At 37.5% G+C, this 25,396-nt stretch overlaps 2 protein-coding genes across 2 annotated transcripts in view; one reads left to right on the top strand and one right to left on the bottom strand.

The window, feature by feature from the left end:
• INTS7 (integrator complex subunit 7) overlaps nt 1–24,166 on the bottom strand; it is a 77,115-nt gene extending 52,949 nt beyond the window's left edge. Inside the window, exons 1-6 of the mRNA XM_027871709.1 lie at nt 23,968–24,166; nt 19,340–19,469; nt 15,111–15,257; nt 11,839–11,976; nt 10,424–10,470; nt 2,304–2,503 (exon numbers count right to left, since the gene is read on the bottom strand). Coding sequence (XP_027727510.1) covers nt 2,304–2,503; nt 10,424–10,470; nt 11,839–11,976; nt 15,111–15,257; nt 19,340–19,469; nt 23,968–24,061 — 756 coding nt within the window. The 5' untranslated portion in view covers nt 24,062–24,166. The remainder of the gene's footprint in view (nt 1–2,303; nt 2,504–10,423; nt 10,471–11,838; nt 11,977–15,110; nt 15,258–19,339; nt 19,470–23,967) is intronic.
• Nucleotides 24,167–24,448: 282 nt separating this feature from the next.
• DTL (denticleless E3 ubiquitin protein ligase homolog) overlaps nt 24,449–25,396 on the top strand; it is a 44,156-nt gene continuing 43,208 nt past the window's right edge. The window contains exon 1 of the mRNA XM_027871360.1: nt 24,449–24,585. Coding sequence (XP_027727161.1) covers nt 24,534–24,585 — 52 coding nt within the window. The 5' untranslated portion in view covers nt 24,449–24,533. The remainder of the gene's footprint in view (nt 24,586–25,396) is intronic.

Here is a 25,396-nt window from a genome sequence, read left to right as displayed (position 1 = left end):
TAAAAGTTATGTTTATACTATACTGTAGTCTATTAAGTGTACAATAGTATTATGTCTAAAAAAAAATGTAAATACTTTAATAAAATATACTTTATTGCTAAGAAATGCTCATCATTATCTGAGCCTTCAGCAAGTCGTAATCTTTTTGCTGGTGGAGGGTCTTGCCCTCCACTGATCAGGGTGGGTGGTTGCTAAAGGTTGGGGTGGCTGTGGTAATTTCTTAAAATAAGATAACAATGAAGTCTGCCATTAACTGATGACTCTTCCCTTTTACTTAAAGATCTAGAATCCATTGTAGGGTTATTAATTGGCCTAATTCCATTACTGGGAATATAGAGGCCCAAGGAGTGGGGGAGACACACAAGGGAACAGTCAATAGGTACAGCAGTCAGAACACACACAACATTTATCAATTAAGTTCATTATCTTATGTGGGTGGTGCCTGTGGCACCCCAAAACAATTACAATAGTAACATCAAAGATCACTGATCACAGATCACCCTAACAGATATAAAAACAATGAAAAAGTCTAAAATACTGTGAGAATTACCAAAATGTGACAGAGAGACACGAAGTGAGTATGTGCTGTTGGAAAAAATGGCATCAAAAGATCTGCTCAATGCATGGTTGCCACACCTTCAATTTGTAAAAAAACAAAACAAAAACGCACTATCTATGAAGGACAATAAAGCAAAGGCCAATAAAAGGAGGTATGCCTGTAGGTTGTTCTAAAAGTTCATTTGTTTAATTAAGTAATTAGTTTAAAAATCAAAATTTAAGTTCCCACAGAAATCTTACTGTAAATAGTTGTTTATTTCCATGACTATGCAAAAACATCTAAGTCATGATACAGACAGTGTATCTTTGCTATGAAACATAAACATAATTTTGCTATGCTACTGATTAATCAAAAGCATAATAAAATTGAACAAAACAGCTTTTAAAAATTTCTGAATGCTAGTAAATTAGTAAAAGAAGCTTTAATTAGAGGTAGATGAGGAGTAAATGGAAACCTACAGTATTTAAAGGGGATTTCTGGGCATTTTTAAGAGCTCTAGAAATGAACTGCTAGTCATTGTGGAATGGGGTGTCCCCTTCCAACAAGGAATTTGGAGACTGAATTTCTTTTTGAAACTGAAAATAATGAGAACCAACTTAAACTCACACTTTAGAGGTTGGTTTGTAACTGTGTTTCTGATGAGATTGGGGTGCTTTAAAATCTTAGCAGGGAGTTTAAGGCGACCCTAAAAAAGGAAGTTACTAGCATAACATGTAATTAATCCAGAAAAACCTAAGGTTACAATTGCAATATCTGTTACTAAGGACTACATAAAAGCATATAAATTTTAATGACTGATAGGAACAGTAGGAAAAATGAATAATAATAATTTACTAATATTCATGGAAACACTGTTTCCTTCTCAGTCGCAACTAGAAATGTTCTCTGGCTCACAAATGGAACAAAAAAACAGATACATGAAAACTGGGGCAGCAGAGAAATTTCTATGAAGTGGCAGGCAAAAGTTTGAAAACAGAAAAGGAGGAGGTAGTTAAAATAGAGGAGCCTGTATATGAGAAACATAACTGAACTATGAGACTCAAACAGTAAAGGAAAAAGCAAGAGTCAGGTATCTACGCTCGAGGGGGAAGAAAAGACGTGAAGAAGTGACAGTGGGTCAAAGCCCCCTGACCCAGACCTGATCCACGGCCCCTGAAACTTATTTGGAGGAAATAGTGGAGTAGAAAGAAGCCTTGGTAGTGAATAAATACAAAGGTAGTATTATAACTGGCCATATGTAGGTAAAGGCCTACATAATACACTTGCAATTTGAACAGTCCTATCTCTACCAATATCTATACAGCCCCTCAAATTATGGGCTTTTATAAGCTAAATAAAAATTATGAATCTTATTCAAACTTTTTAACTTCCCCATAATAGACATAAAAGTAACTGCAAGATTAAAGATCTTGCATATGCAAAGGACTATCTTTCAGGGTGGCTTTCTTATAGTCACTAAAGAAATAAAAATGTTTCAGCTGGTAATGAATGGCTTTCAAATGACCAGATGTGAAACTACTACTATTTATTTTATCTTAAGGATTTACAAATATTGGTACAGCAACCACAACAAAGTAAAGAGCAAATATATGGAGGTTTAACTACTATCTACTAGAGAATGCAGCTTTTAAAGAGTCATCAAAACTGAAATGCCTATTTTTATCGTATTTATGAGGCGTGAACAAACTTATTAGTTTTAAGTGCCTGAAGAAACAATTTGTTTAATAAAGAAAATTAAAATTACCTGCTTCGGAGTATCAACCAAAGATGAAGCAGCAAGCAGGGTAAAAGTGTGCAGTGTAACAATGACCATCTTCGTGGAGGGATAGGATGTGACCAGCTGTTGTAGGAGCTGCCGAGCACTGGAAGCCAGGCTTGCATCATGATGCATGTGTTGCAATATGGGGATCAATTTCAGTTTCAAGTCTACTGGTGTGGTTAAACCTAGATGCAAAAAGAAAGGTTACAGTGCCCAGATAACCAAAATTATTGCTTGTTCAAAGTAATTCATACACCATTAAACAGTCAAACAAACATAGGTAAACATAAAGGGGTAAAACAAAACTAATAAACAACAAAGAAAGAAAAGGCTTTTGTTCTACGTCCCCTTCTAAGTCTAACCAATGTGATCTGTGGCTCTGTTTTCTCTTCTGTTTTCTTTAAAAACACTGTTTACTGACATTTTCTATTTCTTATCTCACCTTAATATCCCATATATCCTTCTCCTCCTCCTCCCCAAGAGCCACCCCATATGAAAAATAGTATTTTTTGAGAGGAAAAAAAAGTCAGTACAACTGACTGACGTACTGAAAAAGTCCAAAAACATGTTCAACGTGTGATACTTGTGGATCCTTTACTCCCCCCTCTGTTCCCCTCCTTCACAACCAGTGGGTAGATTCAGAGTGTCTTCTCCTTTCTCTTCATTTGAGTCCTACTTGATATTTATAATTTTGTTTCATTTACTTTTTTTCAGTGTCGTTGTTTCTATTTGCATTGTCACAGTCACCACGTGTAATGTTTTCTTGGTTCTGCTTAATTCACTCGACATCAGTGCATATAGATCTTCCCATGCTTCTCCGTATGCATCACACACATCATTTCTTACAATACAGTCATATTTCATCACATTCATGTACTACAATTTGTTTAGCTATTTCTCCAACTGATGTGCATCTACTTGTTTACAATTCTTAGTTAACACAAAAAGTGCTGTTATAAATATGTTGGAGTATACGGGGACTTTTTCTCATGGATGGCTTCCTTGGGTTATAACCTAGCAAGAGAATCTTTTGGACATTTTAGTCACTTTATTTGCATAATCCCAAATTGCTTTCCAGCATGTTTATACCACTCAACAGTTTCAAAAAATGGATTAGTGTGCCTATCTTTTCACAACCCTTCTAACACTGTTGTCAATTTCTGTCATTTTTGTTAATTGGCAGGATGTAAGATAAAGCTCAGAGTTGTTTTGATGTGCATTTCTCTTATTATTAGTGATTTGGAACATTTTTTTTTTATGTGGTTGTGAACACTTTGCAATTCTTTTGAGAACTGTTCATATCCTTTGACCACTTATCTACTGGAAAAAGGCTATCAGTCTTTCTGTGTGTGCATGTGCATGTGTGTGTGACTGATATATCTTGGATACCAAACCTTTATTAGAGAAACGTGAGACAAAGATTTTCCCCCCATTTGACCACTTCCCTTCTTATCCTAGATGCATTATCATCTGTGCGGCAGCTTTTCAGCTCTATCAAAGTTATCTATTTTATCTTCTGTAATTGCCTCTATCCATTGTTTGGCTAAAACTACATCTCCCTACTTATAGCTATGAGAGGTATGTGATGTTTCTCTTCTAATTTTTTTCTAGTATGATCTTTAATATTAAGGTCACATATCCATTTAGAATATATAGTATAGGGTGGTGTAAAATGTTGGTCTAAGCCTAATTTCTGCCTGACTGCTTTCTACTTTTCCCAGCATTTTTATCAAATAGGCAGTTTTCCCAAGGTAATTTATGTTTTCCACTTTATCAAACACTGGGTTACTGAGTTCTCTGGTTTCTGAGTCTCCCTTATCTAGTCTGTTCCCTTGATTCCTCTATCTAATCTTTAACCAATACCAGATGGTTTTGATGACTGTTGCTTTATAATTCCTTTTTTCAAAAGCGGAAATCTATGTGAATATAGTTCTGGTTATGGATCCAAAGCCATTGTTATAGAAACTATACAGTTTTCAGAGAGTTTTCATTGAATATACAATTTCCCTAATGTTTTTAGAAGGGCAGCTAAATGGCTCAGTGGATAGAGTGCCGGGCCTGGAGTTTGGAAGACTCATCATCCTAAATTCAAATTTGGCCTCAGCCACTAACTAGCTGTGCGTCCCTGGGCAAGTCATTCAACCCTGTTTGTATCAGTTCCTCATTTATCAAATGAGCTGGAAAAGCAAACGGCAAACCACTCCAGTATCTGTGCCAAGAAAACCCCAAATGGAGTCACAAAGAGGCAGACACAACTCAAAAACAACCAAACAATGTTTTCAAAAGTATGTGTTTATCGTATACATATCTTTTTTTTATTCACAGGTACTATTTTGGAGTATCTATTCTAGTCTACTGATCTACTTCTTTATTTTTTTTTCAGTATCAGACAGTTTAAAAAAAAATTTGATATATTTTCACATTTAATAGTGCTAGCCTACACTCCTTCCATTGCTCCTCCTGTTTTGTTGTGATTCTTCTTGATATTATTTTTCCAAGTGAATTATGACTTTATAATTTTATGAAATAATCTTATTATTTTATGTAATGCAATGTGTTGTATTAAATCAGTTAGTTTGTGAAGTGTTGGCATTCATATATTTGCTCTATCTTACTATGTACAGATGTCTATTTGTTCAGTTCTTTGTTGATTTGTGGCAGAATCATTTTTTAGTCATATATCTACAGGTCTCAAATGTTCTATAAATCAATGCAAAAATGTCTGATATTTTATTGTTACTGTAAAGAATATTATGTTATCAGTTTCTTCTGATTCTTGACATTGATCTACAGAAATAAATATGTGTGGTTTTATCTTTTATCTTGCTAAATTATGTAAATTATTTATAATCTACATTGTTTTTATTATTGAATGTCTTAAGTTTTCTATGTATGCAATTGTGAGCATTGTAAGTAGAGATACTTTAACTTCTTCAGTGCTAAAGCTTAATTCTTCCTCCCCCCCCATGACTAATTGTGACTGCTAATATTTCTAACACTACATTAGAAATCTTAGGGATAGTTAGGTGATGCACTGATAGAGCACTAGGCTTGGAGTCAGGAAGACCTGGGTTCAAATTCAGTCTCAGGCACTTACTAGCTACTGGGCAAGTCACAGGTTTAACTCAGTTTCCCTAACTGTAAAAAGGGGATAACACTTACCACAGAGTTGCTGTCAGGATTAAATAAGATATTTGTAAAGCACTTGGCACAGAGCTGGTACTTAATAAATGCTTGTTTTTTCCTATATTAAAGAAAGTAAGGGAGAGTAGCTCCCTCTATTTTAAAGCCTGTTTATAAAGAAAATGCCTGTAGTATTTTTCCAGTCTATGTAATATTAGCTCACAGTTTCAAATACACTTCTATCAATCATTTAACCAACAAGCATTTAAAAACAGTGTACTATGTGCCAAGCACAGTGGTAGGCACTGGGGATACAAAGACAAAACCAAAACAGTTCTCTTCTATATGAGCTCCTCACACTGGATCTCAGGAAATAACATATATGTATATGTGTGTGTGTGTGTGTGTGTGTGTATATAGTATGTATAAATGTATGTATGTGTATGTATATGTATGTATATACACACATATATATACAGATATATGATAGATTGTGTGTATATTTTATAAAGATACAGTGTATATATATGCGTATATAGTCAGTAATTTCAGAGGTAAAGAGAAGGTATCAGAAGTGCTTCATGTAGGTGGGGTATAAAAGCTCAGTTGTGAAGGAAGCTAGGGATACAGAGGGGGTAAACTAAGGAGGGACTGCATTCCAACCACTGAGTTTACCCAGATGGATAGTTAAAGAGAAGGAAGGCCAGGACAGTGCCTAAGGAGTAATAATTTTTAGCATTTATATAGCACTTCACAAATACGATCTCATTTATCCTCAAGACAATGGGGGGAGGGGCGAAGAGGTGCTATTGTTACCCCTATTTTATGGATGAGGAAACTGAGGTAGACATAAATTATGTGGCTTGCTCAGGGTCATACAGTTAAGCTGAGGCAGGATTTGAACTATGATCTTCCTGACTCCAGGTCTAGAAATCTATGCACTATACCAACAAGCTAACTCTAACTGTTAGTGGGCAAATTATGGTGCTCCAGCAGAGGAGACTATGAAGGAATGAAAAGGTAAGTAGAAAGAAAACTAGAAGAAAGTAGTATCACAAAAACTCAGAGAGGAGAGTATTTATGAGGAGAGTGTGATCAACAGTGTCACATTCTGTAGAAAGGATGTAGATGAGGACTGAAAAAAGGCCTTTGGAATCAACAATTAAGAAATCACTGGTAACTCTAAAAGGAAAGGAACAGGAAGAGGGCTGGACGAAGGAGGCAAGTGAGGGTTTTTTTTTCCCCAGGGGAAGATACGAATGCATTTTTTTGTCAAAAGGGAATAAGCTAGTAGATTGGGAGTCTGAAGACAAGGAGAATCAGTACAAAGAATGAGTACTGTCAAAGGGTTTTATAGAGGTCCCTGTGAATGCCTCAGTTTTCTCAGTAAAGTACCACGGGAGGTTCTCTACTGACAGGGTGAAAAGAGGCTTTAGGAGAAGTGCTGTAAGGTATGGATATATCTCCTGTACAACAGAGTCAAAACAGTAAAAGGATTACCATGAGACAGTGAAGGTCCAATTTGAAATTAATGTGTATTCGAAGTGGACACAAATCCACATTCATGGATGATTTTCTCCAGCACTTTTCAGCAATATCTGAGTAGAAATGGAGGAGGCAGATGGTGGTGGTTATAATAATAGTGGAGAGTACAGGAAACTGGCTGGGGAGAAGACTTTAGCTAGGTAGGTAATCACCCTTCTGTTAGGAAAGGAAGTACCATCTCACCTAGCCAACTAAACCTCTCACTGACCTCCTCTAGTCGTTTTCTCCTTCCTTCAAAGTGGCTAGTTGAATCGACATCTGCCATATATTTTGAGGCGAGGAAATGGTGCCCATTCAGAGCCTGAAGTAAAAGCACTGGCTATGCTCAGCACAAGGGCTGTGGCAGATATACCACATTAGGTGCAAGTCTTAAGTATTCCAGTTGCTTATCTTACTTCATGAAGTTTTTCTGTATTACATTTGTGTATTTGCCTTTAGTTACTCCATATTTAGTGTAAATTTTTTTTTTTAATTTTTGGAATGCAAAGTTTTGCAGAAAACAACTACTCTGTCACCTTGCCAATCACATGGTTCCCAAACCCTTTTTTTATAGATGAAGCAATTGAAGCTCATGGAATCTGATTTATCCCAGATCACAAAGGCCAGAAGAAGCAGACCTGAGAACTGAATCCAGATATGGAGATAGAAAAAGCCTCAGAGGCCATCTAATCTAACAACCTTATTTTACAAATGAGAACAAGGAGGTGCCAGGACCTTGAAGGGCTTGCCTAAGGTCTTTCAGATAGTAAGCATCAAATCTGAACCAGGGCCTGACTCTAGAGCCAGGGCTCTTTTCACCATAAGCACAACACTTTCTTCCTGTTTCCAAGGACAGCACTCTCTTCCACAGAATGTCATAGAAACCTCTGCTCTGATCTTGGTCCCCTCTTAGTTATGGTGTTTTGCTGGTTAGCTCCTTTTCTAAATTTTTAGATACAGACTCAATTTGTTAATGTTTTCTTTTACTTATTACTATGGGCACTCAAAACTGTGAATTTCCTTTTAGTACCTGCTTTGGTCAGATCTTAATTGTTATGTACAGCACCTATACTTCTATTACTTTTGATGTAATCTGTTAATGTTTTAAAAATGTCCTTTTTTGCCCAGTAATTATGTCCAAGGTGATTTAAATTTTGGGGGGGAGGGGCCCCTGGGCAGCAGAGGAGAAGTTTATGTCTTTTACTAACTATATCATTATTTATTACTAGTTTGAATGCACTATGGTTTGTACATTTAAGGTTGAATATAGCATCTTGTTCTTCTAAATTTGCACACATTTTCTTTGTGACCTAGCATGTCATCAATTTTATACAAGCATGGAGAAGGTTAGAACAAAAAAAGGTAATTACCTATAAAAAGGTACATTATATATTTGTTACACTGAAATCTCTCCTTTTCTATTAGATCTAATGTACTTAATATTCTGTTTAGTTCTGTAATTTTTCTTATTGATCATTTTATTGATAATGGGGTATCAAATCTACTTTCTAAAAATCTAGTTCTTATATTGTGAATTTTGCTACATAATCATCAGGTATATACGCCTACATTCAAAACTGATACAATTTCATTTTATGCTAAACATGTTGCATACTATAACATCTTTCCCTATCTCTTAATATCTTCTGATCTGAAAGAAACTTGGTCAAACATCATTAACTCTACTTGTTTTTTTTGGTCATTTGGGCTGAGTAAGAACATATGTATTGGAACCCCAGCTTTGCCTACTAGCTGTGTGAAGCTCAACTAACCTCATTTCTTTCATCACTAAAATAGAATTAATAATACTTGCACTAGTTAACTCATTAGGTGTGAGGATTAAATGAGAATGTTAAGACACTATAATACTAACCCACTACATAACGTGTTACTTTTAACATAAGAATAAGCTTGGCTATGGAGTACCATATTTCTTGCTTTTACTCTAGTTAGCATATACACAAAAAATAAAAAAAAAATCAACTACATACAAAGCCATAAACTGTGCGTGTGTGCAATCTCTTTAATGAGATAATAATAAAATCATCCTATCTGCTTCCTTGTCTCCTAAATTCTTTCTTCTGAGCAACATTTTTCATGTTCAAGTAAAGAACAAGAAGACAGCCACAATGGCCTTAAAATATTTTCCTTAAATCAAGTACACAAAGTTATCATGGGTCTAAAGGGAGATAAGCTTTACTTTTATTGTTGATAAGCACAACCCATGGTCTATGAAATGTGGCTGTGGGTCACCTCCCAAAGATGAAAAAAGGTGATTTTTTCCCCCACTGTTGACACAAAGTAAGCACGTACTTTTTTTGTTAATGACAGTTTAAAAGCATATACTGTGAAGTTAAATTCATGTTAGGATTAGGTTCTAAAGTCAGTGTAAAATCACCTGTAATTAAAATTATCCTTGATAATTCCTTTAATCACCCATAATAGTACACTATCTTTAAAATTTGTAGATGGAGAGATTCTAGGGTCTTTTAAAAGAAGGAAGCCCATATCAAAAAGCAGATGGATCTGAGATAGTGACTATGGAAATAATTGAATGTAAATTTTATTTTCCACAATTTCATTACATTCAGTGAAGCTAATGATTAGGAATAGACAGGAGTAAGGACTTCTACTCAAATAGAAAAAAAAAATAGGTAAAGACGTAGCTAGTATAAAAACTAATGATGAGGGGAAAAATACTTTTTTTAAAAATTTTGATTCTTTTTTTATTTTGATTTATCAACAATCACTTCCATAAGCTTTTGAGTTTTAAATTTTTCTCCCTCTCTCTCCCCATCTCCCTCCCCAAGACAGCGTGCAATCTGATACAGGTTATATATATACACTCCTAGTAAACATATGGAAAAATACTCTTGAAAGGGCTTGGTACATGAATGTGATTATATTAGACAGTGATCATACCATTACATAATTGATCCTTCCTATTAACTATAAGACAAATGAGGACATAAAGAAGACAAAGAAAACAAAGGAGAGACTTTCTACCTGACCAGGAAAGTTAAGAAGACCAAATAAAGTTGTCCCTCTCATTTGTTCAACCATCATAAATAGAATGGACTGTTGGTAGGTATGATAAAGAGGATATTCTAGAATTATGCTCAATGGGATGAGATGCTCACCCTATGAGAGGTATCTACTGAGCAAACAGCAGATTCACATCTCAAATGATTTAACCTATCTAAAGTGCTACATAAATGCTATTATTATTTCCCATCTCATACTTGCTCTGAGGTATATGCTCACAGAGTGAATTGGTGGGCAAAACTGCCAGCTCTACTTGAATCATTTTTTTCTCCATCTTTTTTTTAACCAAGTGCATGAATATGTATGATACAACTACAATATATAATTAAACTATTCTAATTAACTCAATAGGGCATAAAGTGAATATGAAGAAAAACTCAACTTTTTCTTATTACTAAATAGAACTTACGCACCTTGAATCATTTCACTGATTTTGTTACAGATTCCTGCAGCAAAATCCCTGTGGAAAGAAGAAACAGATTTTTAAAGACACCTTTAGTTAAATTCACCAAAGTTTTCAAAGGACTGAAAAGAAATGACCTCACAGATCACCCAAAACAACTGGTGATCTCTAAGAAAGCCCCCAAAGCTAACCTTAGTAAGTCTTATACGATAGTATGCAAGAGTTTTCAAGCCCATAAAACATGGACTAGCATCATAGAACTGGAAGGGAACTAACAAATTATCTAGTCCAACCCTCTCATTTAATAGATGAAAAAAATGAAAGCTTGGAGAGACTACATGATTTGTCCTTGGTCATCTAAATAACAAGCAGCTGGGAGAGAATTCAAACAAAGGTTCTTTAAGTCTAAATTCTGTGCTAAATTCCACACTATTTTCTAGTCCGTTAATGAAATGACCTTCTTTCCTCCCTGTCTTAGAACTTTCACTCTCACTAGGTCAATTTCATTCAACAAACATTTATCAAGTATCTACACTGTGCAAGCCAGAGCTATAGGTACTGGGAATTAAAAAAAAAAAAAAAAGCCCTTGCCCCCAAGGAGCTGACAGTCTAACAGGGATATAATAAGACACATAACTATAACACAAGTCAGACTGTTATAAATCCACAGAGGTTTAAGGGAAAGGGCCCAGTCCCACTTCAGACTAAACTAAAACTCTGTTAGCTTTGGTTTTATCATCTACAAAATGAGATAACAGCAGCTTCCTCATAGGGTTATTATGAAAAGCAAATGAAATAATACATATAAAGCACTCTGCAACCTTTAAAGCACCTTTAATAAAAATAAAATCAAAATCTGATTCACATCACTTCATGTTTTAGTAAGTTGCTTTAACAAGTCTTCAGAAAGGTACTGTTCTTGAAAGCAGTCAACACTGGCATTAATATTTCTGTTTAAAATAAGAAATAAGCTGTTTATTGAAAGAGAAAGTTCAAATTTTTTTTTGGTGGGGGAAGTGATATTTCCAGAAATTATGTACAAAACACAAAGCACGAATAAAATTTACTTTAAAAATTTTGGAATGAAATGGAAGGAATAAAGGGTTAATATTCACTGAAGAGAGGCTCTCTCTTCAGTGGAAGAAGCTCTGATTCTTTCATGAAGTCTTTCTACCTCTCTTTGTATGTCTACCGCATACATTCACAACACAGTTTGGTACTGAATTTTTCCTCTATTTCATCATGTATGTTAATCTTTTCTCCCCAACTAGACCATATACTCCTTCAGGGAGGAGACCATGTTTTATACTTCTTTTGTATTCCTAAGAGCAGTGCAACTGGGCAATTACTAGGTGCCTGACAAACACTGAATGGTCACTCGCTGACATCTACTTGGGAATCTAGACGTTAACAGTACGCACTTACTTGGACTGTGCAGAGAAATTAGCAGCAGCAAACACAGCAGCTTCAACTTCCACATTATCATGTGAATCCAGACTCTGGCGAATACTATGATGAGCATTCTTCCTCTCAGGAATGATGGATGCCAAACTTCCCAACATCCTATAGCAATCCCAAGAAAAGGAGATAAGGTAAATTCAGAGTTAAAAAAAAAGGGGGGGGAGTTAAGCTTTATTAATAAAAATTAGAACAGATAAGTACTTTTATAGACCCAAACTGAAAAAAATACATATATAAACTTTGGTTATGAAAATGATGCTGTGAATTTCAAATATTTCTAAAACATGCCTTGAAGTGTTACTTTATCTGACAGATGATAGGAAAAAGAAAATTTTTGAAAGATCTCAGGAGTCAACTATATTAAATACATTTTTAAATAATGAAAATAAAGATGTAATTTTTTCCCCATCCACATCACAGACCCTTAAGAATGTCTGTAACGGAGACACTAAAGCTTCTTTATTAAAGCAATTTCATTTCTCTCTAGGATGCACTCTTGACTTTGCACAGGCCTTTGTCTCCTCATTCTAGAAGAGCAAATGAAGCTCATTCCATCTTTGGACTACTTCTTACACTGGAAGTATTCTCCAGCCCTGCAGCCTCTCCCTCTGATTGGCTGGTTCCTCTCAGAACCTTCACTTTAAGGAAGAGGCCCAGGCCAACCATGTCTTCACTCCTCTCCAGGCTGCACTACAGATCTCCACTTTGTGAAATGTTGTCTACTATGCCTTAGCATATCTGGAAACTCACTCCAGTCTTGGACTATTTTTCCTTTTAAGGTCTTTGAAGGAAAGACTGTTTTCCCTTCTGCTTGTACATGTATTCCCAGTACTTAGCATAGTGCCTGACATATAATAAACACTTAACAATGCTTGTTAATTTAACTTCTTTAGCAGGCATCTGTATAAAGGATAGGCTGGAGAGGGGAGTCTGGGAGAAGACCAATTAGAAGGCTGCTGAAAAAATCCAGGTGAAAGGTGATAAAGGTATGAATCAAGGTGGCTGTGATAAGAATGAAGAAAAGGGAAAAGATGTACAAGATGTTGTGGAAGTTGAATCTACAAAGATTAGCAATTGACTGGATATGGTGAAAGAATGAGAAAATAAAGCCAAAGATGATTTTTAGCTTTTGAAGCCAGGTGACGGAAGAATGAATGAATGAATGAAAAAGCACTATATAATAAATATTAAGTGTTTACTACATGTAAAGCACAGAGTGATGGTACCATTGACTGAAAGAGAGAAGTCAGGAAGAGAATTGGGTTTAAGGGAAAGAAAGAATTCAATTTGGACAAGCTGAGTTTGAGAAGCGTATGGGACATAGAGATATGTCCAGCAGGTACTTGGAGATTCAAGAATATAGCTCAGGGGGGCAACCAGGTGGCACAGTAGATAGAGCACCAGCCCTGGAGGCAGGAGGACCTGAGTTCAAATCTGGCCTCAGACACTTGATGCTTACTAGTTGTGTGACCTTGACCAAGTCAGAATCCTTATTACCTCACCGAAAAAAAAAAAAAAAAAAGCCCAGGAAGAAGATAAGGACTGGATAAGTAGATGTGTTAAATCTATGAGAGCTGATGAAATCAGCAGAGTATAAAAAGGGAAAAAGAGGGAGTGGGATGTGTATATAATTCTCTTCTTTTCCCCAATATAACTAAAGAACATTCCTGGTTGTCTGCAGTTTGCCTGAAAGACTCTGCTCATTCTGACCTAACAATATATTCTGACAGAAAAGCGCTATGCTTTTGCACATGCCCTCTGTGACTTCACACCTCTGCTTCCATCTTCTATATATTTTTTTAGATTTCTGAGTTAGATAGTTGAGTCTTCTGTGCATCCACAGTCTCTTTAGCCAATTTCTGCTTCTCCTCATTGGAACTGTAAATCACTTGCATCACCTAAAAGAGTGCATTGTTGAATTAATCAATAAAAAAAAATTAACCAGGTGAAAATGTGGACACAGGAAAGGCCTTGTTCTCTAAGGCAGGGAACAAAGATCATAAAAGAAAGTTTCTCAGAACCATTTAAAAAAATTGCTTATATGAGCTGCTATTTTAAAAAAATAAACCTCACTCCCCCCCACCATTATATAAAAACATTCTTTATATCTTCAGAATGACCTAAGATCTGAAAACTTTGTCAAGCACTGGGTCCAGAAACACAGATACACTGGACAAGTGTACAGAGGAAGGCTATAGAAAGGTGAAGGGTCTGGAAACGCTGTTTATGCAGGAACGACTGAGATGAATTGGGGCTGAGTGATCTGAAGAGAAGATGGGGGAGCCCATTAGAGTCATATTAAGATACGTGAAAGTATGTCAGGTAAAAGAGAGATGAGAGTTAATCTAATGGGTAGAAGTCACACGAAGATAGATGTAAAGTCATCATACAGTGGAATTTTCTATCTCTTAGAGCCATTCAAAAATGGAGGAGCCTTCCTCATAAGGATAGGAAGCACCCCCTCACTAAAAGAGATGTGCTTAGAAGCTGGATGATCATTGCCATGTTGCAGAATAGGTTTCTGCTCTGGAAGGAAAGGAAAGTTTCTCTCTAATGTCTCATCCAATTCTTAAGCATCTATGATTTTATGAACTATAGTATGACTTGTTTTCACTTGTGTTTAAGCTTATAAAACAGGAGTATGATTTGCTTCATTTCAACAGTGGTTTTAGATTATTACATCATCTATAAGCTACAGACCTAATAAGTTTTACCTTTTAAAGCAACATGATTCTAACTTCATGATCAAAGGAAATATATTACAAGTAAATACTGGAGCACAAATACCAAGGGTCTTTTTTAATGGATAAAAGGTCAGATCTACATAGTAACTTGAAATGGTAATTACAAGCTTAAGGAAGCATGCAACTTTAAATGAAAAGACTGGACCTTCATAGAACAGTTTAGGTGTTACTTCTTGTTATTTAATAATGAAACAATAATAAATTGATTCATCTAACCAGAATATCTGTATTTAAAATATATATATGTGCATGTGTGTCATACACACACAAATTTCATGCTACTATTTAGATAAAAATGCTATTATAGGATACAAATCCTAATGTATTAGGAACTATAGATTATTAGTTTGTCTTCCTCATCATTTGAGCTTTAATCTCACAAACATAAATTCCTAAAACCCACAAAGACATCATATTCCAGTTTCCTTGTTTTAAACAGGTGAAGAGTCTAATCTTGTGAATAATCTCAGACCCAAAGTGAAACTACCATACCGGAGCGTGATAGCCCTTGCCACAGGGTCATTGCTATGGATCACAGAGAAGATCCTCTTCACAAACTCATCCACATTCAGGATCTTCTCCAGATGCTTTTCACTTTGTTGAGTGACTTTAAGTACACATAGCCTGAGGAAGTTGTTTCTAAAAAGAAGAAAAAAGATGAAAAATCCTGTCTGCCTCAAATAGTAATAACAAGGATCAATACACAATCTCTAATTCTCCATTCTTAATCTATTTATCTCACTCATCATTGAAGAAAAGTGAGTAGAGAGTATTAATTAACAATGACCCACTTATTTCCTTTGTGGCATGAATTTTCTTATGAATTCGACTAGCTAAAGCCAATAAGCCAGACAAAATCAGGAAAAAGACTTTATTACATTGAGTGTGTCATTCTCCACCAACAATTGATGAGGAACACACCATTCACAACTCAGTAACCAATATTTATACATTATATGAAACAAAGAAAACAGCAAGATGGCTATTCATCAAAACGTGGTGGGCCATACAAAGAAAAATAGAATGCTTGTTAAAGGAAAATATATATCATTGGCTGCAGTAAAGAGATAAGGGAGTTTATTTTCTTAGTATAGCTAGTTTCACTAAATCAAAGAGAATTCTCCATCAGACTAGACAGAGGAGGAGGACATTCCAAGGACTCTGGAATACTCCACCTTCAGCTACTAAGTCGTGTACTGATAAGAGGAGGAGAGAAAACACTGAAGGACATCAATTGTTGCAGCTGGTGTTGCAGTTCATCAAGGGTCACATACTAAAATGGCTGATACAGAACAAGATGGAGTTGGTTATATTCTCCAAAATTCACTTTCGATACCTTTCTAACCCATGGCTCCACAAGGGTAGTGATTCATGGAGGAAGAAGAGTTGTGCCAGTTAGTGTGCCTCCCAAAATGTAACTGATAAATATATATGTGTGTGTGTGTGTGTGTGTGTGTGTGTGTGTGTGTGTATATATATACACATATGCATATGTATGTGTATATATATATATAGAACTCTATATATCAACATAAACATATATTTATACATACACACACATACATGTAAATAATCAGAAAGGTATTGTCCAATCATTCCCACACCTCCTCAGGCTGTTTTTGTGACACATTTTTTCCTTCAAAGACGAGAAGAGGGTCTAATTCGTGTTTACTAAAGGCAGCATATTAGTTTTTTAGATGGTTAAAATTTAAAAAGTAGTAGAACAGAGAATTTATGTACTATATATTCATTTTCATAATACATTAAGAACTCTTCTATAACTAACATACATGGAAAATTTATGCCTATTTTAGGGTACAAAAGCAGAAGAGAGAAACAGTAGTAAAAAGCATTCAATTAGGAATCAGAAGAATTGGATTCCGGTCTCAGTTCTGATACTAATCACTAATGTGATTTTGGTCAAGTTACTTTAATTCTATGAGCCCTGGGCTCCTTATCTTTTTTTAAAAAAGAGTCTAAACTAAGCTAGGTGGAGTACAATTTAACAATTTCAATAAACATTAAGCAAGCAACTACTACTATGTATAAGGAACTTTGCTAGTAATACAAAGACAAAAACAAAACAAACTTCACTCAGGTAACTAAAATCTATAGTGGCATGCAAAAAAAAGTAAACAGAAAAGGTGTAGTACAAGATAGGGAGTAAATGGGACAAGGGTAAGATCAAACAAGATAGTCTAGAAAACTGAGAGGAGGGAGAAAGTGTTTACAAAGTAGAGATAGTATATGAGATAAGTTTTGAAGAAAATTAAGGATGCTGAAAGGCAGGGGCCTGGAGGGGTGAGGTGGTTTGTGCAAATGCATAGAGGCAAGAGATAGAATTGGGAGTTTGGAAAACAGTTAGCCTAGTTTGGCTAAAAAACTGGAAAAGTAGATTGGAGCATTATCTTCTACTATTCTTGGAAAAAAGATGGCAAGATGTGGTCTATACAATGACATACAATTAGATGGAAACATAACTGACTGAATGGCTAAATTCATAGAATAGTAGTTAATGAGGGGCTTGGATGGCTTTAGGCATCTTTTTCAGCAACAGATCTGTACGCCTATGTACTATATGGTCAGAAGCCAACGTGGCTGGATGTATTCAGCAGAATGCTTCAAGGATCTATACTTTATGCTGTTTAGCATTTTTATCAATAACTTGGATAAAGGAATATATGGTACACTCATCACATCTGCAGATGACACAACTGGGAGAAATAGCTAACACAGAGTTGGGATCCCAAAAGGCCTAACAGGCAAGAGCACTGGACTAAATCTAATAGAATGAAATTTACTAACAGTAAATGTAAAGTCTTACACTTGGGTAATTAAAAAAAATCAATTTCACAAGCATAATATGGGGAAGGCATCAAAAAAGATCCAATGTGCTTCAATTCAACAAGCAGTTAGTAAGCATTTATTTTGTGCTAGGCATTGGGCTAGGCTCTGAGGGTATAAAGACAAAAAACAGTCCCAAGACCTAAGGGGATTTTAGTGTACTTCAATTTCAATGACTGCAAAGAGGGATGTGGCAGTCAAAAAAGTTAATGTGATATTGGGATGTATTAAAGAGACAGCCTCCAGGAATAAGGAAGCAATAGGTTTGGGGTACTATGCCCTAGTGTTTTACAGATGAAGAAACTGAGGCAAAGAAGTGACTTGCCCAAAATCACACAACTAGCAAATGTCTGAGGCCAGACGTGAACTCAGGTTTTCCTGACTACATGTCCTGAGTTCTACCCAATCTATGCTCAATCTTTGTTTAAAAAAGGAATTTAGACTTGTTTTGCCCAAGATGGAAGAATTATGAGCAATGGGTGGACACTGCAAAAAGGCAAATTTAGACCTGACATCAGGAAAAAATTTTTAACAATCAGAGCCGTCCAAATCTAGAATGGGTTGCTTTGGGAAGTAGAGGGTTCCTCTTCACTGGACAGCTTTAAGCAAACATTAAATGACTATTTCTCAGGTTTGGCTGTGGGTTGGACCGAATACCTTTCAAATTCTGTGAATGATGGTAATTATTTTGGTCTTTTTTTTTTTATCCAAGAAGTAACTTTTCTTTCCTGACCCTTTAGAATTGCTTTAAATATTTGTTTTTTTCTTGTAATAGATAGATATTGACTTTACATATGTATATGAATTTTAAGTTTATGTTACCTATCATGTTTTATATTTTATTCAGAAGGAAAATTCTAATGGGAATCATGGTGAGGTAATAATAGCTGTGTACCTTTTTTTTGACATTAACTGAATAAAAGTAAAAATATCTAGTATGGGAGTTGGAAAGGAAGGCTGGTTTAATTCAGTTTAGGAAGCATTCATTCAGAATTCATTCAGCACCTCATATGTGTTAGGTACTTGGGATCAAAACAAAAGTAAATCATTCTTGCCTTAAACTTACATAACTCTGGAAGAAACAACATGTACACAACTAAGAAAATACAAAATATATACAATAAGTAAAAAAGTAGTAAGAGAGTAGAGAAATTCTAAAAACTTGGGAAATGAAGAAAAATTTAGTGTAGGAGATGACATGAACTAAGTTTTGATGGAAGCTAGAGGTTTCAAGAGGCAGGGGAGTAGATAGAGAACATTCCAAGCATGGGGGCAGCCTATACCAAGGCTTACAGGTAGGAAATGGAATGTCATAACAATAACAATAACTGACATTTACAGATCACTTTAAGGTTTTCAAAATGTTTTATACATACATACATAGACACGCATATACATACATACACATATACATACATACACACATACATACATACATATATATATGTATATGTAATCTCATTTCATCATTATAACAACCTGGTGAGATAAGTACCACAGTTATGACTATCCTCATTTTTCTGGAAAGGAAAATGAATCTAGAAAAGATTAAATAATTTGCCCCAGCACACACATCGAGTAAATGAGGCAGAACTGAAGTAGATCTTCTTGGCCTCTATAGCATTCTGTCTTTCAATGCCTAATGGCAGAGCTTTGAAGACAAAGGCTGAACATACAGGTTTGGGAGTCACCTGCAAGAATATGATAATTCAAACTATAAATGTAAATCAGAAAAACATACAAAAAGAGTAAATCAGATAACAGAGGCTACAATAAGAAAAGAGAGCCCAAGCCAGAGAAAAAGAGGCCACTCTCTCAAACAAAAACAAATAATTTTAGAACACTGACATTTTAGAAAGGGCATAGATTAGACTTACCCAACTCTGAAAACATCAGCCAGTTTTAGGAACGCAGAGTTGATAAGAATAGGGAATGGATACTTTTGAAACAGTCGAGGAAAACGTACAACTGCTTCACACTGCTCTCCAAGTTTGCCAGACCTCAGCCCTATTAAAAAGCAACAACGGGGAAGGTATACACTTTGCAATGTTAAAAGTACTTGTCAAATTTGGGCCCCAAAGGGTTTGTATATTATTAAATGCACATTAAGATATTAATAGCTATAGCAACATATTAATAACTTGTACTGTAAATCATCATGAATATTTAGAAGGAAAAAAAATCTAAAGTTTTCTTGAAAAATCTGTCAATGAGAACTATTTGGAAATACCCATTCATCAACAGATGAAGACAGTAAAATAAAATGGAAACAAAGAATTAAGTTTTTAAGAATTGTTTCTTATGGTATTTTCTTTTTAAAATTTTTTTCTTTTTTTATAATTAAATTATTTTTTGTTTTCAACATTCACTTCCACAAGATTTTGAGTTTCAAATTTTCTCCCATCTCTTCCCTCCCCCACCCCAAGATGGCATGCATTCTGAATACCCCTTCCCCCAATCTGCCCTCCCTTCTATTACTCCCCCCCCATTCCCTTCTCCTTCTATTTTCCTGTAGGGAAAGATAGATTTCTATACCCCACTGCCTGTATATTTTATTTCCCAGTTGCATGTAAAAACAATTTTTAACATTTGTTTTTAAAACTTTGGGTTCCTCCTATGGCATTTTCATCAATACCTTATTCATATGCTTCCTCTTTTAATGCTACTCAATATCACTAGATAAAGAATAGCCTCCTGTTACTTTGACCAATCATTATGTGACCTATAAACCTTGATCAGGACAATTACATGTGCCGTTACCCATGTACCAAACATCACATTTATATAATCCTTTAAGGTTTGCAAAGCGCTTTTCTCATAAGGATCCCATGAGTTGAGGAATACTTTGGAAGGATAATTGTGTCCATTTTAGAGATGAGGAAATTAAGACTGGGAGAGGGGAAATAAGAGAGGTTAAGTGACTAATCTAAGATGACACTTTGCTCAAAAGGGTCTGAGGCAGAATTCAAACCCTGGTCTTTTTGATTGTTAAGTCAGACATCTAGTCACTGATTATGCTACACTGCCTCCTAAATACTACAGCAGATTTTAATGAAATATAAACCAATTTTGTTTTAAATTGTCATAAAGTAAACAGAAAACTATAAAATTCCAATTATTTGTGACAGTACATAAAGTCTTATCTTATTGGAAAAAATGGTCCAGATTATTAAGTAACCTTTAAAATAGGGAAGTATCCATGACCCTATCAATTCTTCAAAAGAGCTGGTAAAATACCTAGATTAAATTAATGATTTACTCAAAGTCATACAGTACTTTTAAAATATACTAGTTAAAAAAAAAGGTTGCATACTATACAAACAAGCTTCATTTCCTTTATCTCTGGTATATAAGGTCCACTAGCTCTAACATTCTTTGAACATATTAGTATGCGGATTATCTAACAAAGAATTACAAATACATTTCAGGTAACAATAGTATAAGACAGAAACTGGGAGAAAACAATCCATAAAATGACGGACCGCCTTTTCAGTTTCCTCTTTGTGTGCTGTTTTGTCCCATTATACTCTAGGCTTCTTGAGTACGAGGATTGCCTTTTTTTTTTTTTGCATTTGTATTCCCAATGCTTAGCACAGCACCTGGCATGTAGCAGGCTCTTAATAGTTTACTTACTATTGCCTCCACTTCCCTTTCTCTCACTCTTAAATCTCTACAGCCTGGCTTCCAGCTTCATCATTCCACTGAAACTGTTCTCTCCAAAGTTACTAATGATTTCTCAATTGCCAAATTCAATGGCCTTTTTTCAATCGTTATTGTTCTTGACCTCTCTGTAGCCTTTGACACTGCTGATCACCCTCTTTTCCTTAACATTCACTTTCCCCTAGGTTTTCATGACATAACTCTCCTGGTTGAGAGAAATAATTATCAGTAACCAATTATTTGGGGAGATCCAGAGTTCCCCCCTTTTTCTAAAGTCCCGATTTTAAAAGATCAGTCTCTTGAAGGGCATTACTGATAATGAGCTAGGATTTAGACTCCACCCAGTTGGGAAGCCATAGTGCCCTACTCAGGTCTGGCTGGGGATAAAATCTTTGAAGGGATTGTCCAAGGTTGAGGCTAACTTAGAAGTAAATGACATTAATCAAAGTTCAGGTCCAGCCCCTCATTGCAATATTCATTCCCTCATTTTTAGCCAATCAGAATTGGTTACCAACCTCTCCTCTCCTTCCAATAGGCAGATAAGCAGTGAGCCTGCCCCCCACTGTCTTTGGTCTAAAAGAGTGTCAGCCAAATGACCATCCTTTTATTTAAACGCTGGCACTATTAATAAAATGATTAAATTACCCAGAAATTTATGCCTCTCGGACCTTTTTAAAAGCCACATGGTTCACTTAACCAATCTGCTCCTTTTCAGTCTCCTTTGCTGGATTTCCATCCAAGTTATACATACCCACTAACTGTGAGGGTCCCATAGGATTTCTTCCTACACAGAATATATCTCCCCCATATTGCTTCACTTAGTGACCTCTTCAGCTCCTATGGATTCTGTTACCATCTCTATGCCAATGATTCTCAAATCCACTTATCCAGCCCTCACTCTCTTAACTTAGTCTCCATATTCAATTTATTTCCTTTTTCCACCCTTATAACATTTCTAGAATAGGCCCCATTCTCTTCTCTAACACTAAAACCATCCTGGTGTAGGGCCCTCATCACCTCACACTCGGAACATTGCAATATCTTTCTGATTGGTCTCCCTGCCTCCAGTCTCTCCTACTCCAGTCCATCCTCTACTCATCTATCAAATCTGTCTTCTTTAAGGGAAGGTTGGACTATATCCTCATCTATTCATTCAATCAACACTAGTGGCTCTCTCCAGGATCAAATATAAAATTCTTCGACTTTTCAAGTTCTTTAAAAACCTTTCCAAGTTCTTACACCTTAATCCCTCCCTCCTAACTCTGCAATCCACTGGCACTTGCCTCCATCACCAGACTCCACCAATTTTCCAGGTTCTCTCCTATTGCTGAAACTCTCCCTCCTCAACTCTGCCTATGTCACCTTCTGCAAGAAGCCTTCCCTAGTGCTTCTTAATCTTAGTGTCTTTCCTCAGGGATAAATTCCAATTTATCCTGCAGATCCCTTGCTTATACACAATAGTTTTCTCCCATTAGACTGTTAGGTCCTTCAGCCCAGAGAACTGGTCTTATTTTTTCCCCCAGCCTTTCACAGTGCCTGATTAATGTCTGACAACCTGGTGAGGGAGGTTGGTGCCAGATTGTCCTAGAAAGAATTTTTACTTTATCCTTGATGCAAAAGGGAGCCAGAGCAGCTTTTTGAGATGCAGACCTTGTAGAACAGGGTAAAGAGTATACAGTTTAATTGCTCTTTGAGTATAGTCTCAAATTGCTCTGCAGAAGGGTTGGATCAGTTCACAAGTCCACCAACAGTGCATTAGAGTTCCAATTTTCCCACATCCTCTCCAACATTTATCATTTTCCTTTTCCATCATATTAGCCAATCTGATGGGTATGAGGTGGTACTTCAGAGTTGTTTTAATTTGCATTTCTCTAATCAATAGTGATTCTGACCATTTTTTCATATGACAATAGGTAGCTTTGATTTCTTCACCTGAAAACTGCCTGTTCATATCCTTTTGACAAACCTGTCAATTGGGGAATGACTTGTATTCTTATAAATTTCACCACTGAAGCTTCTTGAGCAGGGCAATACAAACAGCTGAGTCACTTCCGACTTTTAGAAATAAAACCATTTGTTCTACTTTGCTCTCACAGTGAAAAGCAACAACAAAAGTCCCTCCTGTAACTCTATAGTCAATACAAATCCAACAAATCCGAGTCCAAAAGGTTCATAAATAGCAGATAGGTGGCGCAATGGATAGAGCACTGGACGTGGAGTCACAAGACCTGAGTTCAAATCCAAACTGAGACATCCACTAGCTGCGACCTGGAGCAAAACATTTAACCTGTTTGTCTCAATCCACTGGAGAAGGAAATGGCAAACCACTCCAGTAGCTTTGCCAAGAAAACCCCAAATGGGGTCACTAAGAGTCGGACACGACTGTACAATAACATACTAAATGCTAGGTGAAGTACTCAGGAGGGACACTCGGTTCAAAATGCACGTACTCAGAAATAATCATAAGGTTTTAATAAACCAGCTCGACTCTGGGGGAATTAAAGGTTTCACAGCAGGTGCGTGGCTGGCGCGTGAATCCAGAACTCCGAACCCCAGCTATTACTTGGGTTTTCTCCAGCCCCGCGCCCTTTCGCCTTTCCCCTCCAGCCCTTAAGCACCTAGCTCGAGGCTGCGGGAATTTAAAAGTTCGTCTCCCAGAGGGGCCTCCTCCCGCGACCCACAGAGAGCGAGCACCAAACCGCGCCAGCCACGAGAAAAAGGGCTACCCCACGCCAAGACTGCCGCGCATGCGCTACCAGGGCGGTCTCGAGGCCGCGACCAGCTGGTGGCGCCAGTTCTTCCCCCCCCCCTCCATTTTGACGCGGACGGTTAGCTCCCGTGATACCTTTATCCAATTCCATGAGGGCTGAGTTCGCATCCAGTTCCTGTTCGCCGTAGCCGGCGTCTGCCAAGAAAGACTTGGTCGAATTCGACGCCATGGCGCTCTAATAGTAATTAGACCAGCCTATTCAGGACTGGAAACTCAGCTGCAGCCCAACCATCTCCCTCCAATTTGTTCTCGCGTGTTTTCTTAGCCCCCCAGCCCTTGCTCTCCCCCTGCTGGTACCGCGCATGCGGCCTAGATGCTCGGCCTTTCAGCTTTTCGTCTTCCCCCGGCGCAGGCGCAAGCGGGGCCAATAGCCAATCTCCCTGAGGCAGTGGCAGGAGGGGGGGCGGGTGACGAAGAGGCGGGATCTCGAGGTGGGCGTGGCTTGCGTCTTAGCGATGGAACAGCAGGAGCCAATCAGGTGGCGTTACGTCAGTTTGGCGCGGAGTTTGTTGGCCCGGCTCGGCGGTGGCGGGAGTTAGCCGGTATAAATGGGCTGGGGACGGGGGAGAGGTCGCGGGGCCTGTACTATTTGGACTGTTTGCAGGTCTCTTCTGTTCGCTGCCCGTTTCCCGCCGGCCTAGATGCTGTTCCATTCGCTCCTCCGCCAGCCCCTCCTGGGCGCGGTTGGGAATGGTAAGTAACGGTTCTAACGGCCGGTCGCAGGTTCGCGTCACAAGCTCTCGGGCTGCCTCGCTCTCCCGCCCCCCTCCCCTCCTCTCGGCTACGGGTGCTATGGATGTTCCCTACCCCCGCCCCCCGGCTCTGCGCCCTTGGCTTTCGGCGCGGTCCGAGAGCCTCAGCAGATGGGGAGAGCACGACGTGACCCCTCCCCCCCTGCCCGCCAAGGGTGGAAGGGCGCCTGAGGCTCCGCAGGGAACACGAGGAAGTGTGGCGGGTTGGAGTGCGCTTCAAAAATAGGGGTAAATGGCTCTCTGAGGGATGAGGGAAGGCGATAGCGACTCCAGCTCTACGGCTTTCCTTTGAGGAGGGGATGTCCAAGGTTGGTGGATACACACACACACACACACACACACACACACACACACACACACACGTTATATCTACATCTATATCTATATTAGCAATAAGTCGCGAGTATTAGGCGAAGATACTCTAAAGCACAAAGTAATTCTTAAAGCGCTAGATTAATGCTAGCTGTTATTGTTGTTATTATTTCTCCTTTCACAACCTAGTTTCCTTCCAAGACTCGGCTCAAATCCCACCTGCAGGGGACCTGTCCTAGTCCCCCACCCCTCCCCTCTGCTTGTGCTCACCCTCTACAATTACCTCCCATTTACATCAAATGTATCCTGTTTGAACAGGTTTTGTTTTGTTTTGAATGTTGTTGACTCTTTTAGAAAGTGAACACCTTGAATCAGGGTCCCAGGTCGCAGCCAACATCTCAGCTTCTGCGAGAAGCCTTTCTCGATTCCCCATTAATGTA

This window comes from Vombatus ursinus, unplaced genomic scaffold, assembly GCF_900497805.2.
Source record: "Vombatus ursinus unplaced genomic scaffold, bare-nosed wombat genome assembly UNPS02014798.1, whole genome shotgun sequence".
NCBI classification, from domain to species: Eukaryota; Metazoa; Chordata; class Mammalia; order Diprotodontia; family Vombatidae; genus Vombatus; species Vombatus ursinus.
Note: the sequence above shows the minus strand (reverse complement) of the source record. Positions and strands in the feature narration are given on the sequence as shown.